At 41.0% G+C, this 19,894-nt stretch overlaps 1 protein-coding gene across 4 annotated transcripts in view; it reads right to left on the bottom strand.

Annotated features, from left to right (window-relative positions):
- DCAF5 (DDB1 and CUL4 associated factor 5) overlaps positions 1–19,894 on the bottom strand; it is a 91,334-nt gene that overhangs the window by 41,441 nt on the left and 29,999 nt on the right. For all 4 annotated transcript variants that reach the window (XM_040641732.1, XM_040641733.1, XM_040641731.1 and 1 more), the window contains one exon: positions 1,070–1,283. In XM_040641732.1, the coding sequence (XP_040497666.1) occupies positions 1,070–1,283 (214 nt within the window). The remainder of the gene's footprint in view (positions 1–1,069; positions 1,284–19,894) is intronic.

Here is a 19,894-nt window from a genome sequence, read left to right as displayed (position 1 = left end):
TTATCGGGCTCCTACTTCATATACTAGTCTTTAAGCTCTGACGTTGGGGAGCATGTAGCAATTGCAGTCTAGGAAGAAAACCCCTAGGTTCTGCCTTCAAAGAGCAGGGTCTTCACACGTTCCCCAAGAACTGTTTCTTTTATGTTCCTTGCCCACAAATAACTCTAAAGAGGTGAGTACAGCATGTGAGAGTTATATGTTAAAGATGATGATGAGCCCAAAGAGAACATGAAGCACTAGCAAGAGACTAAGGTCTCTCTCCTTCCAATCTAGATGTGAAATAGCACAAGATTTGTTCTGTTTGAGAAGGAAAAAAAAAATCTATTTGTTTATTTGACCAATGCTTCTTTATATTTGTCTTTACTCAGCTTGATTACTGAGATCAGTCTAACTGGTCCACTCACTGACACCCACTTCAGAACGTCTATGGCCAAGACAGGTGCAAGAATGCCAAGCATGTTTTTAAACTGCAGCTCTAAGTCCACATCAGTATCTCAATTCCCAGTGAGACTGTGAAAAGGCTGGAAACACAGCTTGGGTTCTCCTTCCCAGATGTGATGCTGGCAATAAAAAGTAAAAGAGTCAGCATCTGGCTTCCTCTCAAACAAAGCTGCTCAGCCCATCTCATCCAAAAAAAAGATGCCATCCCAAGGGGCCATTCAGGATATGTGTCTCTTGGATGGTACTTAGGGTGTTTCATTCATCATTGTGTTTTACTGATACACACACACACACAAAATCTCTCTTTTTTTGGCAGGCTGATTTTCCATGGACTCCCTCCTTTCTTTTGAAATGACACATTCTTAGAACCTTAAAGTCTGTTCACAAACCTGGCAAAGCTAGGTTGCTCAGAACTATACTGTGGCCAGCCTTGGTTCATGGTGTGTGCCTCATATTACTTAATGGCAGCTCTGATGAAGAAACTCACTATTATGTTAGAATGTCCACAGACACCTGTGCCTCAATTGTTTCTACCTGACATGATGCTAAAGAAAATAGAGACCAGCACAGAAGGAGCAACAAGAAAGGAAAGCATGAATGTGGGATGCAGGAGACAGAGGGCACCTACCTGGTCACGATCCCCTGCAAAGCAGCAACTTTTCATGGTGCAAGAGTTGAAGTAACCCTGATTGTCAAACTGGAACACAGGCAGGCGGGAGTGGATGTCATAGAGTACAGGGGGCAGGCGACGCCTCAGAGCCAGGAGCTGGGTGCCGTTGCTGTTGAATCGCACGCTCATGGCACTCTGGAGGGATAGGTTGCCACCATAGCGCAGGAGAGAACTGGAAGGCAGGAAGCAGAGGGATTGGGCATGAGGCAGGCTGGACAAGAGTCTGCAAAATGACCACATTTACTTCTTCCCAAAATGTGTCCAGAATCTCCTGTCAGGCTTGTACATCTGAAAGGTATTTCTATTCAGTAGGCTAGAAGGTAACAATGGGGTAAGAGTGGCTCCTGGATTTCATTAGAGCAAGTTAACCTATCAGTTCTCTTTTCAATCTCCAAAAGGTGAATTACCAGTAAATTTACAGGAAATAAAGAACAAAAGCATCACGAAAGAAGAGACATATGAAAATGATGAGTTATTTCATTTGCCTAAGCTAACTACATAATCAAGTGGATACTCACCAAGTCCCTGCGAGGTAAGTCATGTTCACTCTAACTGGCTAATCATGGATGAGATTTAAGGGACATATTTATCCTTGTATTAGAGATACAAAGCACATCAGCAAGAAAAACAGATACTTTACTGTTTTATTATGGATTTTTTTTTTTAACAATAATCATTTTATTACTGGGGCGCCCAGAGGGCTCAGCCTGTTAAGCGTCTGACTTCAGCTCAGGTCATGATCCTGGGGTCCTGGGATCAAGCCCCTTGTCAGGCTCCCTGCTCAGAGGGGAGTCTGCTTGTTCCTCTGCCCCTCCCGCCACGTGCTCTCGTACACTCTCTCTCTCAAATGAATAAATAAAATCTTTTAAAAAATCATTTTATTACAGAATTTTTAATCTGTTCACAGAAACTTTATAGTCTATATGGCATAACTAGAAAGTAAATATTAAACAAAAAAATCCAATTTAAATGCACGGCAAGTAGTGTAACAATTAGAAAAGCAAGATGACTTGTTTTCCTGTACAATTCCCAACAAGCTGATACGTACTTCAGTTAATATATTTATGTAGCTTCACTAGGGAAAGTGATATGCTCTGGTTCATCTACTATTCTTCTGCAGTCCCATAATATTCCTAACATTAAAAAGAAACTCACAGTATGGTTCCAAATAATTTCTTTTGATGACTCAGAAGATACTTTCAATTTTACAGTGCACCAGGATGGCCGTGAACATTACCAATTATATAGTACTAAGTAAAAAAGGGTGTGTATCTGCGTGTATATCTTTCAGTAACTGGTATCCTTGATTAGCTAGACTCTATTTTATTATGAAGGAATGAACTACTCACTGACCATATCATAACCAACTTCTTTTGTATTCTGGGTTCAATTCTTGGGGCACTGAATTACTGGTAGGAAAGTGAGGTTAAGTATATATACATTGGGGATGGTACAGAAATTCATTTCACTTCAAAACTACAAACTCATTTTGCCTCACACATTGTTGTCCTGGAAAGAAAATAGTCCTAGTAGTTTTAGGAAAAAAACGTTTATAAATTCTAGGGAATCAGAGAGCTGGAATGGGCCTTGAGAGACCTAAATTAGAGCCTGGCAGATTTATCTGAACATTTTTAAGGAAGAAGTTTTAATAGCATTTTACCAAGTGAAAACTTAAAGAGCTATATACTCCAGAAGAGATTTAATATTGAATGAAAACAACACATTTTCTTTTTTTGGCATGACAGTGATGGGTAAGATTAAGGGGACCAGAAAGGAGAAATCCCATGGGAAAAGGAGCCCCTGGAACCATGTGCAAAGGCAGCTGCCAACCTAGCCTAGTCATCAAAACCCTCCGTACCCACACTAGCCCGAGTCCGTGCTGTGTTTTCCAGAGCAGTCTTCTCACTAGAGGGAGGAATGCTCTAATACTGCAGCTCCGAGAGGACACAGCCTTGGGGCAAAAGAGGCTTTCATCCTTTTAGGATTGAAATGAACGAAAAGAGAAAAGACTAGGAAACAGACCCTAGTACTCCAAACATCAAGGAGAAGGCTAGTAGCCCTGCAGAACCCAAGTCATAATATCTCTGCAGAGAAATGTTTGTATAATGGTCCTAAACAGAGGCCACGCTCACTCACATACGGAGCATGAAAGACGGGGCTGTTAGAGTACAGGCATTTCCTTTACAGGGTGCCCTAGCTGCCACAGGCATGTGGTGTTATCTAAACACTGAGTTCAAAAACAATGAGCGGCTTTCAATCCAACATCTGCATGGAGTGTACAAATAAACCACCATCTGTAGGACTGAAGAGGAGTTGGGGGTGGAAACAAGACTCAACAAAAAGAAACTTGGCCAGCCCCACCAGCAACAGCAGCAGGGGTTTGCATCAGCTCAGGCATCCCTGACAGGAAAGCTGGCGCCTCTGGCAAACGCCCTTTCCATGGGTTAACAGGAATTTCCTGTGCTGATTCTAGTCAGACCTGTAGAAGTCTGCCCAGGACAGGCATTAGGCCCATCCCACCCCCACCGGAGGCCCCTGACCTTTGTCAGCATTCTAGCCACTCCACAGAGGTCTGTCTGTGGGCTCTAGGAGAGTCACGAACTTCTCTTGCCTGGGCTGCTGGGCAGGGAACTCTTTTCTCTCACGCAGAGGGTAGGTATGGAGAACTCGCTCCTACAGTGTTCAGGGGTGCTATCTAAAGAGCAGCAGCTGCTAAAACGGAATACTTCATGTTTGGGCACAAAATTCAATTCCTTCCAGAGGGCAGAATGATACCTGAAATCCAGAGAGTGAACTATGCTAACCCTGATTTCTCAGCAGGGGTTCTACAGCTGGCTCTTCCAGATGAGAATGGTAAGGATGATCTAGTTCATTAGGAAGAAAAAACTTAGAAGCAGTTTGCCCTCACAGTCAAGATATAAAGATTATGTCAAAGATGCTGTAGTTCAAGGTTCCAAGTGTAATGTGCCTGAGAAATCATCTGGACTCTTTAAAAATGTGGATTCTCTGGATCCACCCCCAGATATTCTAATTCAATCTGGGAAGTGGGCCCAGGAATCTGAATTTAACAACCCCAATTAATTCTGATGCAAGTGACTTTCAAACCACTTTGAGAAACATGGTTCCATTTTGGAATTTGGGGGGAGAGGAAGCAGGAAAAGAAGGGAGAGTGGGGTCAGGGGGAAAACGAGGTGGAGAGAAGGCAGATTACCACAGGTTCAACAAAAAGCCAACCACACAATATGGCACTTTTTTTAAAATAATAATTTAATCAATTTATTTATTTTTTTTGTGGATATACTAATTTTATTTTTTTAATGTTTTTTTATTATATTATGTCACCATACAGTAATATGGCACTTTTTATAGCCCCACGTCCATTAGCAGAAAGGACTCAGAGTTCCTCTCTACCAACAATGCCTGAAATGCCTTTTTCCTGTCATCAATACATCCCCTCTTGGAGAACTGCAGGAAGACTGCCTCAATTTTGACTTGCTTTCTGAACTCTGATCTTGATAATGGAGATGTCACTATCCCCACTCTTCAGAGAAATGGCCACCACTACACACCCAGACAAGACAAGCAGTATTTTGAAAGAAGAAGCAACAAGTTAAAATGAGTTCAACTCAAAATATCCCTCTTTAGAAAAAGAAAAGCAATAAATCTATTCCAACCTATCTTCAACCAATGATTTGTCATAAAATGCAACAAGAATGGGGTAGGATGGGGCGCCTTGTTGGCTCAGTCGTTAAGCGTCTGCCTTCGGCTCAGGGCATGATCCCAGGGTCCTGGGATCGAGCCCCGCATCAGGCTCCCTGCTCTGCTGGGAGCCTGCTTCTTCCTCTCCCACTCCCCCCTGCTTGTGTTCCCTCTCTCGCTGGCTGTCTCACTCTGTCAAATAAATAAATAAAATCTTAAAAAAAAAAAAAAAAAAGAATGGGGTAGGAGGTAATCCAAGGGTCAGCATGTAAAAGATCCAGGACGAAAAGCAAAAGAACGACAGAACAACAGGAAAATATTTCTCACTAGTGTGGTCTCCTGGATTTTTCCTTTTTTGCTCCCTCCCACCCCCACTATTCAAATGGACTTCTTTATTGCTCTGGCAGAGTAAAAAGAACATTTTTTAAAGTACTTGGCCAAGGCTAAGGCCTTGGAATAGAAGAGAAACAGGCTAAGGCTGTTTCCAAGGAAAGTAACTAGGAATATCATGTTCAACACAAGACAGGGCATTGATAACATTTCCAAGATTAGATTCCATGAATCTAGATTTCCATAAATCCATAACTAAGTAATTCATCCAATGGTACCAACATGATTTACCAATGCCAACAGCATGAATTTCCTTACAGTTTCTAAGTGAAAGCTTCAATAACACCTGTGAAATGCACTGTTATTCCAAATCACAGACATCAGATCTGGTATTATACAACCACAGTGACAAAATCAAGGTTCTATATAGATGGCGGGGGAATCTCTTCCTCCCCTCCAGTTTCTGCTTTAGGATGGGATGACCTGTAAGGAATAAAGGACATTCTGTACTTGCACAACCCATAGAATATGACAAGTCCCAGAGAACACTAGAATTATGTAGAAAGCGAACAAGTTCAGGGAATCACAGCCCATACCAATCCTATTTAAGTGTGTTCAGGGTCCCAATAATCCCTTAACCATTTTTTTAATGTGAGTTGGCAGGAGAACCTGGGCTTTCTCTTTTGTTCTTTCTAACATAATCCTCAGTTCCAAGACTGTAACGTCTCTAGAGGAAGTCAGAACTATCAGACAACTAGTATGAGAAAGATACATTGTGAAGTGTCTAAACGAACCCACTATCCTCAGAACATGATTCGCTGCCAAACCTCTCTGGCTTGAAATATAGATGTAGGTTCAGTGTCCCTGGTAAGATTTCCTTCCCTTCTTGAACATCCAGAAATTTAAGTCTGCCTGAAGGTGGCAGAAGGGCTTGATAAATTTCTGATAAAGAGATCTTTGGATAGGGGTGCCTAGCTGGCTCAGGCAGCAGAGCATGCAACTCTTGATCTCGTGGTTGTGGGTTTGAGCCCCACGGTGGGTTCAGAGATTACTTAAAATCTTTTTAAAAAAGAGAGAGAAATCTTTAAATGGTCAATGGCATATCTAGTCCCTCCCTGAAGCAAATGTGGATGGCAGGCATTGCAGTGTTTCTAATCATCCTCTTCCAGAACAGGGACGTACCCAAAGTTGAAGTGATCTACAACCAAATTTTTGCACTTGGCCCAGAGATCCTAAAAGCCACACAGAACCAAACAAGATCTCAAAATAAATTAAGAGGCACTGACATAACCGTAAGCTTTGTTCTAGGACACTCATGAATTTCCCATAGAACTACGGACTCAATATTTAGTCATCTCAATTCATCAGATGGCCTGGCTTATTCAGAATCCCCCCTCATCCTAAGCTGCAGAAAATAGAGAGGGGTTTCGTAAGCAGCCATTTAATCTTCACCTTACAACTACTCCTGGTCCTACCTTCTGACAGATTTTACATTAGCATCAGCCCTGACCTCACGGTGAATAAAACTAGGGAGGGAAAGTTTAATGAACAGTGGTTGGCAAGAGGCAGGAAAAAGCAAGGGGAAGACGGAGATCAAGATGGCAGTTGCTACAGCAACGGTAACAGTGCTGCAGGAGGGGGTGGGAATATATGCAGGTAAACAGGCAGTTCCTGACGGCAGGAAACTGGGGTGGGTGCACTGACTGTTAGGGTGCAAGACCACAAAGCTGGAGGAATGTTAAAGAGGAAAGAGGCAAAGTCTAGAAAAAATCCTAAGCAAAAGAGGGTCTGCAAACAAAAATCACAATTTGTTACCTTCTTGGAAGAACTCCTATGCAAACAGTTGAAAACAAGAGACTAGAGGAACGCAAAGGAAAGGGAGAAAAGGCTAAACTGCTGACTGATGAGACACAAAACAGGAAGCCAGCCTGTTTCTCACAGGAGCCACTCACTGAGAATGTATCCAAACACCAAAGTCCCCTCTAGCTGGCAGTAACAGAAGTGTCTTAGAATAATGGCTTTGAAACTTGTGTTATAGCAACCTTTTGTAAAGTACATTTTATACTGCATCCCAGTACACCCACACTTTTTAGCATAAATTCATTAAACAATGCTTACCACCTACTATAATGCTATGCGCACTGATTTTCTATTCTATATTTTTTTACTTAATAAATACTTGTGACCATCTAAATTGATTTCATGGCCCACAGAATTGTTGAAAGAGCTTCCTACCTTAGCCTCCTTGCTTCCACTCTTGGCCCGTGCTTCATTTATCTTGAATAACACAGCCAGAACGATGCTGAACCATGAGTCAGAACACATCATTTCTTTGCTAAAGATCCTCCAGTGGCTCCCCACTTATACCAGAGTAAAAACCAAATTCCTTACAACACCAATAAAGCCCTAGACAACCACCTCCTGATCCCGGTATCTCTGGCCCACCTCCTAGCACTCTTCTTACCTTACTACTTCAACCACATGATGCCTCCTTACTGATCCTAGAACGAGTCAAGCATGCTTCTGCTTCAGGGTCTGCATTTACAGATTCTGCAGTCCAGAATGTTCCCCTCCAGATATGTCCATGATTCATTCGCTTACCTCTTTATTCAATATCCTCCTCAATCAGGCCCTGACGCCCAGTACAAAAATTCAAGTACCCCAATACTCCCTGTCTCCCTTGCCTGCTTTATTTTTCTCTAGTACATGAATCACCATCTTACATACCATATATTTTTATGTATTTATTTTGTTTCTTATTTGTGTTTTCCCACTAGACTGTTAGCTTTTATATCTCTTCCCCATATACCCCAAGTGCTTAAACAGTACCAGACATGTAACAGTCATTCAATAAATAGCTGCTGAATGAATGATCTAATGGGTCATGAGCAGCAGTTTGAAAAACTCTGACTTCGAACGTTAAAAAGAAAAATGTGCTCCACCAAAGTTCACATGGGTCTTGACATTTATCTACACATGAAACCCAATCTGAGAGGCAAGCCACAAAGCAGCATAAAATTGGAGAAATAGCAAGAGGCTATTTCAATTAAGCGTCTGCCTTCAGCTCAGATCGTGATCCTAGAGTCCAGGATCAAGCCCTGCATTGGGCTCCCTGCTCAGTGGAGAGTCTGCTTGTCCCTCTCCCTCTGCCCCTCCCCCGTGCTCATGTCCTCTCTATCTCAAATAAATAAAATCTTTAAATAATTAATTAATTAAAATAGCAAGAGGCTTGGAGATCATCTGAGTCGAAGTCCTCCTGGACAGGCAAAGAACCGGCCCAACCAATGACCACCCAGGTTACCCTGTTTCTGTGACACCACCACACATCCTTCAAGGAAGTTAAACTCATCTACCTGCCAATAAGTGGCCAGCAAGAAGGAAGAGTTTAGCAGATAGGAAGGTATCTTAATTATATCTTGTACTTTAAAGTGAGGGTCTAACATTTGCAGAACAGAAAGAATATTAATAATTACATTTGGGGAAGTCAAGTGAAAAAAAGGAAACTCATCTGTCAGGTTTCAGAAAGTGGTGAATTCTACAGGTTTTGAATCTGTGCCGTATGCTATTATATTCACAAATAATGATAAACATTCAGACTGATAGATGTGTGAAGACCAACAAGAAGATATATAAATTAGACTACAGGATTTAGATAATTTTTATTTTTTATGCCTTTCATTTTATTTTTCCAAGTTTTTCTACAATGAACATGAATTTTTCCATAATCAAAAGAAAGTGTTATTTTAAAATACCATCTCATACACAGATCTTTTTTATTTTTATTTTTTTAAGATTTTATTTATTTATTTGGCGAAAGCGCTCTCTACTACAATTAAGATACTCATGTGTACCATCATCACAAGATTCCTCAGGCTACCCTTGTATAGCCATATTCATCCCCACTCTACCCCCACTGCTAACACCTGGCAACCACTAATCTGTTCTCCATCCCTTCAAATATATTAGTTCGTGAATGTTATGTACATAGAATCATGCAGTATGTATCCTTTGAGACTGGTAAGTTCATTTTTAATTTATAAAGGAACCACCAAACTACGTTCCAGAGTGGCTGTACTATTATACATTCCCACCAGCAATGTAGGAGTGATCCAGTTTCTCCACATCTTCACCAGTACTACTTGTATTTTAAAAAGCCAAACTAAGAAGTCGGTCAATGTATTTTAAAACAAAAGGAGAGATAAAACTAGACATTTTTAGCTTCCTTATGGATATACCCAACACCATCTATGAAATATTTTTGTAACAACAATAACAAAAAAACCCTCAAAAAACAAAAAACAAAACTACCCACAAAACCCTGAATCAGTTCAAGCCCCTAAATCTAAAACCAATTTATAGGAAAAAATGGGTCAGAAGGAACATGCTAAATGACAGTATAAAAATGCAATCACTATAATCTAAAATGTGAGAAATTCCATAAGATAAATAATACAGTTTCTTTAACAAATAGATTTGAAAGGGAAAAAAGTGCAAGGCAGGAATACCTACAGATTAAAAGAGGCTCAGTAGCCATATTAAGTAATTGTTTTGTATGAACCCTATCTAAATCCTGATTCATTTGCAGCATTCATGAGACAATTAAGGAAATTTTCTTTTTTAAGACTTTATTTTTAAGTAATCTCCACACCCAACGTGGGGCTTGAGTTATGTGCTCTACGAAATCAACCAGCCAGGCACCCCAACATTAAGGAAATTTAAACACTAACTGAAATAGATGCAATGATATTAAGAAGCTATTGTTATTTTTTAGGTGTGATAATATTGGGATTATGTTTTTTAAAAGAATTATCTTTTTATGGAAAGTAATTTGGCAGTTCCTCAAAAAGTTTAGTATGGGATTACTGTATGACCCAGCAATTCCACTCCTAGGAACACAGCTGAAAGAACTGAAAACAGGCACTCAAATACTTATTCATGAATGTTAATAGTAGCACTAGTCATAATACCAAAGACTGTAAGCAACTCAGATGCGTGTCAATGGGTGACTAACAAAATTTGGTATATCCATACAATAGAATACTATCCAGCCACAAAAAGGAATGCAGTCCTGATACATGCTACAATGTGGATGAATCTCAAAAACATGATGATAAAGACAAGAAGCCAGACCAAAGGTCACATACGTATGAAATATCTGGAACAAGTAAATCCATAGAGACAGAAAGCAGATCAATGAGCCAGAAGCTACCAAGAGAAAAGTACTCTGGGGAGTCATGGCATAAAGGGTATAAGCTTTACTTTAGATGATGAAAATGTTTTGGAACTAGATAGAGGTGGTGGTTGTAAAACATTGTGAATGTGCTACATGTTGCTGACTTTTTCACTTTAAAACGACTAATTTTATGTTATGTGAATTTTATCTCAATTTAAAAAGGAATTATCTTTCAGAGATACATACTAAAGTATTTACAGAGAAATGATATAATGTTATATGGAAATCTATTCAAAATTAACTGGGAAGGGAGGTCACAGATGAGGAATAAATGAAACAAGATTGTCCATGAGTTAATTACTGAAGCTAAGTGATAGGTATATTAGAATTCATTTTACTATTATTTATATCTAAAATTTTTTTTACCATAAAAAAGTCCACTTGATTTAGGGATCTGACATCACCTCCTTCATAACAATACTTGAGGAATATTAAAGGAAGGATATGGACTGGTACATGCTTCCAGAATTCCCATCCATTCACTAGACATTCCCCAGATGTTCTGAAGTCTCTTGTAACAGGCACGTAGGCACATTTATGCTTTGTGCAAAGGAATGCACATGGGGAAGCTCTGGCCTAAAGTCCAAAGACCCTGGATCAGAATGAACACAGAAATGAATTCGACACAGACCTTTTAATAACCACAGCTGCCATCTTGCAGGATATGCAAACTTGCTAAATTATCTGGAATATCTGGTTCAAATGGCAGATTCACAGGTCCTGCCTCAGGTCTTAACAATTCCATCTCTGGACCTGCGCTCCAGGAAGGAGCATTTTAACAAGATTCCCAGGTGATTCTGATGCCCTCTGAAGTTTGAAAACCACTGGGTTAGGATACCAGGGCCCTGGTGTCTTCCAGTGGACAAAGCTGATTGTAGAGCTCCACCTCGTGGCCTAAAAACCAGACAGCAACTTTACCAGAATCCCTGGCTTCCCCACAGAAATCTGACAGGCAGTCAAAACCCAGCAAGAACCCTACAACCTTCTCTAGGGATTTATTCCTTAGAGACAACATTTTGATGCATGCCATTACACTCAAGGAATTAACAGGTCCAGAAAACATTACAGAAAGCTTGCTTTGAAAATACAGACTATTTGGGGATAAGTATAAAACTGCATTCATTCAATATTTACTGAAGGTACACAATAGTCTAAGTGCTGTGAGATAAATAAAACATGGCCCTGTCCTTAAAAATCCATAGGAAAACATGATAGGTAACAGTACAAATCAGGACAAGCACTTCATTTTTGAGAAGCAATTCCTGGGTACTGGGAAGGAAATAAGAACTATAATATTGGTCTAGCTAGAGATAAACACTCATATTAAAAGATCACTAATGATACCAAAAGCAGCAACTGAGCCAAGCAACATGCATGCCACAGACCATAAGTACTTTACAGAGGCTCTGAATAGAGATCCCTTCCTATAGAAGAGAAAGCTTCATTCATTGGCACATATTCTGTGCCCAAACTGTGCTAGGTGCTAGGGACACAGTGAGTAAAGGAAGTTGGTTTATTTTTCTTTTCAGAGTATCATTTATTTGTTTATTTATTTATTATGTTCAATTAGCCAGCATATTGTACATCATTAGTTTTTGATGCAGTGTTCACGGAGTCATTGGTTGCGTATAACACCCAGTGCTTACGAATATGTAACAGGGGGGCGCCTGGGTGGCTCAGTCGTTTAGCGTCTGCCTTCGGCTCAGGGAGTGATCCCAGCGTTCTGGGATCAAGACCCACATCGGGCTCCTCCACTGGAAGCCTGCTTCTTCCTCCCCCACTCACCCTGCTTGTGTTCCCTCTCTCGCTGGCTGTCTCTATCTCTGTCGAATGAATAAATAAAATCTTTAAAAAAAAAAATAAAAAAAAGAAAACATTAAAAAAAGAAAAAGAATATGTAACGGGGGCACCTGGGTGGCTCAGTCGGTTAAGTGTCTGCCTTCGGCTCAGGTCATGATCCCAGGGACTTGGATTGAGTCCCGAGTCGGGCTCCCTGCTCAGTGGGGAATCTGCTTCTCCCACTCCCTCTGCCTCCTGCTCTCTCTCTCTCTCTCTTGCTCTCTCTCAAATAAATAAAATCTTAAAAAACAAAAAGTATGTAACAGGGAGCAAGGATGCTTTTCCTGATGAGTTGCCATTTGATTGTGGACCTTGAAAGGTAACTAAAATTTGACTAGACAAAAGCAAGAAAGAAGGAGAGAAATCCTCCTCTACATGTGTTTGTATATGGAAGAGAGTACAAGAGGAGAGAGTACAAGGAGAGCAAGAAGGGACACTGGCACCAGACAAGGAGCAGATTGCTTGCTGAAGGAGTTTTTATTTTATCCAGTAAAGTAAGTCATACATTCATTCCAAAAAACATTTTCTTGGAGCATCCCACATACCGGTTCTGGGGATATGGCCATGAACAAAGATAACAAGAATCCACTAAAGCTCCTGGGTAGGGAACGGCAAGAGTGGTGGTTAAGGATATGTGCTATATGGCAGAAGCATGAGGCAAATCAAGAAGCCAGTGTAGCCAGTCCCTTCCGGAAATAGTGCTGTGGCCCTAAGATGGAGCCGGGGCTTTCAGAACTAAAAATAGTGGCCAGACACTAACCCATAGCAAGGCTGGGTACGGCAGAGGGACAGAGAGACAGAAGAGGAAAATGCAACTCTGGGATTTGGGCCAGATGATTGTGGGAGTGATGGTGACATTGATTAAAACCAACAAGAAAGGAATACAGTTCTAGGAGGAAAACAAGCATTTATTACAGGTTTTGGTGGCTGGAACACTTGTCTGAGCATTGTGTATGTATGTAAAGATGGGTGAGTGGGGGAAGAAAGGAAAAAAGGAGTGGCTAACTAAAGGCATGTCCCCCAATTAGAGCTAACCATTCGGACAACTGAACTCCAATGAGCCCCAGCTTTTCTCTTGCAGTTTTCTACAATACCATCCAAACTGCTGGATTCTCCTGACTCTCTTCTCTGTTTTGTCCCTTCAAACCATTCCCTAAAGAGCTGGTGATATTGCTACAACCACTGGAATCATAGGGAAGGCAAATACCCATGTGAAGATAATAGTGACCTTGGCTTTTTAAAAAATATACTTTAAATACATTAAATAAAGACACCTGGATGGCTCAGTCAGTTAAGTGTCTGCCTTAGGCTCAGGTCATGATCCTGGATTCCTGGGATTGAGTCCTGCATGCGGGCTCCCTGCTTAGTGGGGAGCCTGCTTCTCCCTCTGCCTGCCACTCCCCCTGTTTGTGCGCTCACTCGAGTGCACACTCTAACAAATAAATAAAATATACTTTAAATAAGTAAATACATTAAATATACTTTAAATAATATAGTAAAGTGCACTAATTCTAAGTATAGCTCAATGATTTTTTTACTAAAGTATATACCCATGAAAACTACCACCCAGATATAAAACTCTGGAAGCGCCCCTCATGCCTCCCTAAGTCAATACCCTTCCCAAATGTCATCACTGTTCTGATGTCTACTACCTGCCTGTTCTTGAACACCACACACTTCTGTATCTATCTGGCTGCTTTCATTCAACATTATGACTGTGAGATTCGGCCACGTCAAAGTGTGTACCTACAGTTCATTCTTTTTAAGCCTATGTGATATTCCACTGTAGGGCTATTCTGCAGTTTATTTATCGATTCTCCTTTGATGGACATTTGGGTTGTTTCCAGCTTTTGGCTATTATGAATAAAGCATCTGTGAATATTATCGTACACATGTTTGGTGGAAGTCCACACTCATTTCTCCTAGATATACCTAAGGGTGAGATTGCCGGGTCATGGAGTCACTACTTGAGTTTTAGCAGATGCTGACAAAGAGTTGTCCCGAGTGGTTGTACCAATTTACCCTCACCTAAAATGTATGAGAATTTCAGTTGCTCCACACCCTTGCCAACACTTGGTACATTCAGTCTCTTTAATTTGAACGATTCAGGATGTCTGGTGATAACTCATTGTGGTTTTAATTTGCACTGCCCTCAGGAGTAATGAAGCTGATTACCCTTCAAATGTTTACTGGCTATTTGGTATATCTTCTTTTGTGAAGTACCTATTCAACATTTCTGCTCATTTTAAAAGTTGAGTTTTCTTTTACTTACTGATCTGTAGTTCTATGAGAATAGATTCTGCAGGTAGGAATTGTTGTTCAATACATGTATGATAAAGAATTTTTTCCCAGACATGGCTTGTCTTTTGGCTCATCTTTTCACTTAACAGTGTCTTTGACAAACCAGTTCTTAATTTGAATGAAATCCAATATATCATCTTTTTTCTTTCATGTAGAGTGCTTCTGGGGTCATGTTTAAGAAATCTTTGTCTACCCTCATGGCCTTGCATTCTGGTCCAGAAAGCCTCATTCTTTAAAGTATGAACAAACGTAAGAGCATGAGGCACCTTTTCCAGCTTCTGAAGCTGTACCCTGAGCTCCATAATAGTATAAGCAACAGTCAAAATGCAATGTGGCCAAGATGGTCTGGTTTGCTCAGAAGGCAAGGAGTTACACTTAATTTGGCCTCTACAGAAGCAGGATTGACAGAGTCCCTGCAAAACAGACATCTAACCTATAGGCCCCCAAAGCCAGGTGAGGTCCTGAGAGCAATCTCTTTTTGATAGTAGGAATTTGCACTCATTGCCCATTTTCAGATGTGTCATTTACACACCACGTGAAAGCACCATCTTATAAGGTAACTCTTTACAGGAATTCCTGGCTTGCCCTAGTTTTATTATTGAGTGGGAAAGAATCACTCTCTTTATTATCCTTGTCAAAGCAAGACACTATTACCTGTCACAGAACTAACAGTATCTGACAGAAAGTGACAGAAATTAAAGATATGAGAAGGNNAAGAGGTGGTGAGTGAGCAGTCAGCTGAAACAGGGAATGAAAAGGGTGAGACAAGCAGAGTAACAGCAGGGCAATCTTTACCTTTTCTGAACTCCCTCGATGTTAGAGGATGGCAGATCTGAAACCTGTTCAGAGGCCACTGCACCAGTCCAAGGAAGACATAACTCGGATGTTGGCAGTGACAAAGAACAGGATGGTTGTAAAAAGACATCAGCAGAAATAACCCGCGTTAAAGGAATGGCACTTTATCCAAACATGCAATGTCTATTTGTGCATGTGAAGTTTTTTCTATTACCCAGTTCACCCTATGGCCCACTCATTACCACTCCAATCCCTAAAGCAGACCTCTCAAACTCCAATGTCTATAGGTCCAGGCAAGTAACGTAAATGAAGAAAGCACCCCTGGATTAAGACATCGAGGAGTGGTGGAAACACATCTAGAAGATTTGAGGAGGAACTCACGACAGCTTCAGCTGACTGTGGCCATGAGAAGAAAGATCCAATGATACCAGACCTTTTGACCTTCTCAAGAGGTGCTAGAAATTATGATTTTTCTGTGTTATTTCCCAAACACTATTAATGATGTAGGCCAAACAAAGTATTTCTGTGGGTTGAATTTGACCTATGGGCAGCTAGTTTACAACCTCGGTTCTGAAGCTTTGTAGCAAAATAAATAGCATGTGCAGGTTTCCAGGATTAGAGCACGAAACTTGGAAAGCCAGCATGTAGACAGGGGCTGGACCAGGAGGCAATGAAAAGTGGTTTAACTTTCAGAGGCAGAATGTCTAAAGGACTCAGACTTCAGAGTTGGACACATCTATAATGGAAAAATCGGAGAGGAATTCTGACAAAGTTCTATTACAAGGAAGCACAGATGAAAGAAAACTAGAATGTATAGGTGCCTGATTTGCTTTAGAAGAGGGAGTGGATATGACACACTCATACACACACAAGCTATTTCAACTCTCTGTGCCTTGATATCCTTATCATTCAAATAGGAATAACAGAACCTATTTAATAGGGCTGTCATAAGGACTAAATAAGGAACTGTTCATATAATTGTCATTATCCCTTGCAAGTAATGCTTAATAAATGTTAGCTATTATTTATTATTACGAGGCACTGAGAGGTGAAGTCACTTACTCATGATCACACGGCTATTAAGGTATACTACCTGGATGTGTAACCAGTATGATGGCTTTAGTTTCTACACTCTAAACCACCAAACTCTTCTGCCTCCCCTCACCTTGCTGTGATAGTTTCTTCATCTGCACAATGAGGAAGTCAGAACAGATGATAATTAAAGTCCCCTCTGGAGCTGACATTTTATCCTACTAGCCGGCCCTCTAATCAACTTATTTCAGGGTAGGAGCAGGGCACACATGACCCTGCTCACACTCCTACAGACTACCAACCTAGAGTAGAGAGGTACAGCTTAGGCTTGGGGTGGGCTCAAGAAACCATTTCAGCATGGAACAATCCATAGGCTAAGCCAGGAAGAAAAAAGTGTTCCATGTGAGGCCCCCTTATTGATCTATGAAGATTATATTTGTTTCTAGAAGACCAGTAGGCCTCCCGAGCAGGCCCAGAATTCACTCACATGCCCAAGTTATTACAGGCTGAAAATTGCCTATAAGCCTGCTAAAGTACCACAGTAGGTTCTAAATCTAAAATTGTTAGTACACTGAACAACTTTTTCCTCTTGGGGGTCAAAGGTCTCTATGTGAACCTAGTAAAAACTCTCCCCCAATCCCTAGAAGAAAATCGACATGTATGCTCAGTCGAATACACAAGCATACACAATTTTACCTGCAATTTTAAGGCAAATTTCCTAAAATATTTCTGTAGACTTTAAGTATCCCTTGGAATAGATCTACCTTGTTCCAGGGCTGTCCTCCCAGGGGATTCAGAATTGCCCCAAGGTTGAGGTTTCTAGGCAGCTGTGTTCAGGAGACAAATCACGTATTACAACTCAGCATAATCAATCCTGCATGGAAAAGACAAAGGGCCCCCTTTTCCTCTCCCACACCAAACAGAAAAGATGTGTAATTTAATCCCAAAATAGCAGCAGATGAAGAACAGGACCCCAAGAATATTTCATGCCCCTGTCTGCCTCACTCCCATAGACACACAGAACCTTAGAAGAGTTGAAAGAAGCAGGTAAAAACATCCTAGTCCACTGTGCTCTTCCTTTTATTCTAAGAAAGGAATCAGTCAAGAGTATCAATTAGCCCTATTAGATGACTTTTCTCCCATACGGGCTTTGAAAACTACAGGTTACCAAAGAAACCATATAACCTCACCCATAATTAAATACGTAATCAAAATAGGAAGATAATGTTCCCCCCATCAGTGTAAGTGTTGGCAAGGGTCTGGACAAATGTGTAGTCTCATGTACAGTTGGTAGGTTTGTAAATCAGTGCAGACTTCTGTGGTGGCAAGACAATGTGATAATTTTTATCAAAAATATAAAAGCATATACCCTTTGATGTAGCAATTTCCTACAGATATTTTTGCAAAGGTAGGTAGGCCAAGATAGCTGTGCAACCAGGCTCAATGTAGCACTGTTTATAATGCCCGAACTAGAAACAAGAAGTCCTGGCTACACCATATACATGGAATATCACGTAGCCATTAAAAGAATGTGCTAGAGGGGGGCGCCTGGCTGGCTCAGTCAATGGGGCATATGACTCTTGGTCTCAGGGTTGTGAGTTCAAGCCCCATGTTAGGTGGAGAGATTACTCAAAAATGAAATCTTAAAAAAAAAAAAAAAACATGCTAGATCTGTAAGTGCTGATAGGAATAAAGCTCCAATACGTATTAATTGAAAAAAGCAGTTGAAAACAGTGGGTATTAATACATGGTTCCTTTAGCCTGAAATTTTTAAAGGATGGATATACATGTTAGTATGTGTATTAAATTATGTTCTGATACATAAGAAACTATTCATTATAGTTACCTTTGGAAAGTGACTAGAGACCAAGAAGAGGAACCATACTGACATACAAACATGTAGAAAATTTAAGTAACAGAGATAATCTGGAGATGAGATTTTTTTCTTTTTTTTTTTTTTTTTCTTGGTTCGTTTCATTATACTTCTCTGGATATAAACCTTAAATCTTTTTTTTTTTTTAAGATTTTATTTATTTATTTATTTGACAGAGATAGCCAGCAAGAGAGGGAACACAAGCAGGGGGAGTGGGAGAGGAAGAAGCAGGCTCCTAGCGGAGAAGCCTGATGTGGGACTCGATCCCAGAACGCCGGGATCATGCCCTGAGCCGAAGGCAGATGCTTAACGACTGCACCGCCCAGGCGCTCCTATAAACCTTAAATCTAATAAATGTTACTTTAAAAATAAAACAACAATCTCACTTAGTTTTTTGTGGGGTTTTTTTTTGAGAAGCCACGTTTAGTGAAGAGATAAGTAGAAAAGGGAGGAAAGCCCAAATACAACACACAGTAGGAAACTGCTAGGGGGAAATTAGGAAGAGAATTAAAACACTCGACCCCTCCTCTACTCTCAAGACACTGCTGACAGCATGCACTACTCAAGCTTTCCACTGGAAATGAATAGCTCAGGGCCCCACTCCAGTGGCTAGCTATTCATAACAATGGTAAATATGGGAGGTAGTAGATTGGGAGAAGGCTGGCATCGGTTAGTCCAGTTCCTGTCCTTTGTAATATGGATAAGGCAGAACAGCTGTTCTTAAAGAGTCTCAAGTGGCACGGAATGTTACAGCTGAACACAGGGAAATACAGGCAGGGAATGAGCCTCCCCAAACACACAGTGCAAAGGGACAGTAGGGGTCCTGCCACTCTATGCATCTCAGTAGGTGGGAAAAGCAAAGGCTGGATGTGCATGCACCAAAGGGCAGGATCTCTGCTGCCCTACAGAGCCTCAGGGAGCCCTGCTCCACAACAGGAGCATCCCTCCGGCCTCTACAGATCTGCTGAAGTAGTATTAGATCCCTCAATGCCCCAGGGAGAGAATTAGCTAGAACTAAAAATCACCAAGGAAGATAATCCTCTGTACTTAATTGCCCCTTTCATCTGAGGCCCATGAAATAAATCATAACCTCGCTTACTTTCCATGATATTCTTCTGCAATACTGCTTTACAAAGTAGGAAGTTACCTCCATGCAGAATTTCCACAAGAGAGGACAATGCATGTAAGTCTTTCATAAAGCAAAGCTAGCTTAAGTACAGGTGCCATAAAAAGTTGTCCCCCTACCATGGGATTTAAAGGACATGAAAAAGCCTCCTACTCGCCCCCATCCACACATTTCCCTTAATGATGCCTGAAATTCTCCGATTAGTGACTTGTACCATTGGCTGAAGATTGTCCTGAGTGTTCTCTTTTAATAATGCAAACAGAAGGGAAAACACATTAGGTCCCTAACACTATAGTGCAGTGGCTCTTAACCTTTATTGTCTTAGCCACTGGTCTCTTTGAGAAACTGAAAAAAGCAAATAAACTCCCTTCAGAGAAAGATGCCCTTAGATGGGTACATAATATAATTTCCACACAATTTGGGGGATTCACAGTTCTCCTGAAGCCACGCAGAAAACCCCTCCTGCCTGGGGGTAACAAACTCTGGTTCAGTGGCCACGAGTTTGACAAATTATCCCCCTCCATCCCCTCCCCCCCCCCCCCCCCCCCCAAGAAC

The sequence above is a fragment of the Ursus maritimus genome, unplaced genomic scaffold (genome assembly GCF_017311325.1).
Source record: "Ursus maritimus isolate PB19 unplaced genomic scaffold, ASM1731132v1 scaffold_25, whole genome shotgun sequence".
In the NCBI taxonomy this organism is placed as follows: Eukaryota; Metazoa; Chordata; class Mammalia; order Carnivora; family Ursidae; genus Ursus; species Ursus maritimus.
Note: the sequence above shows the minus strand (reverse complement) of the source record. Positions and strands in the feature narration are given on the sequence as shown.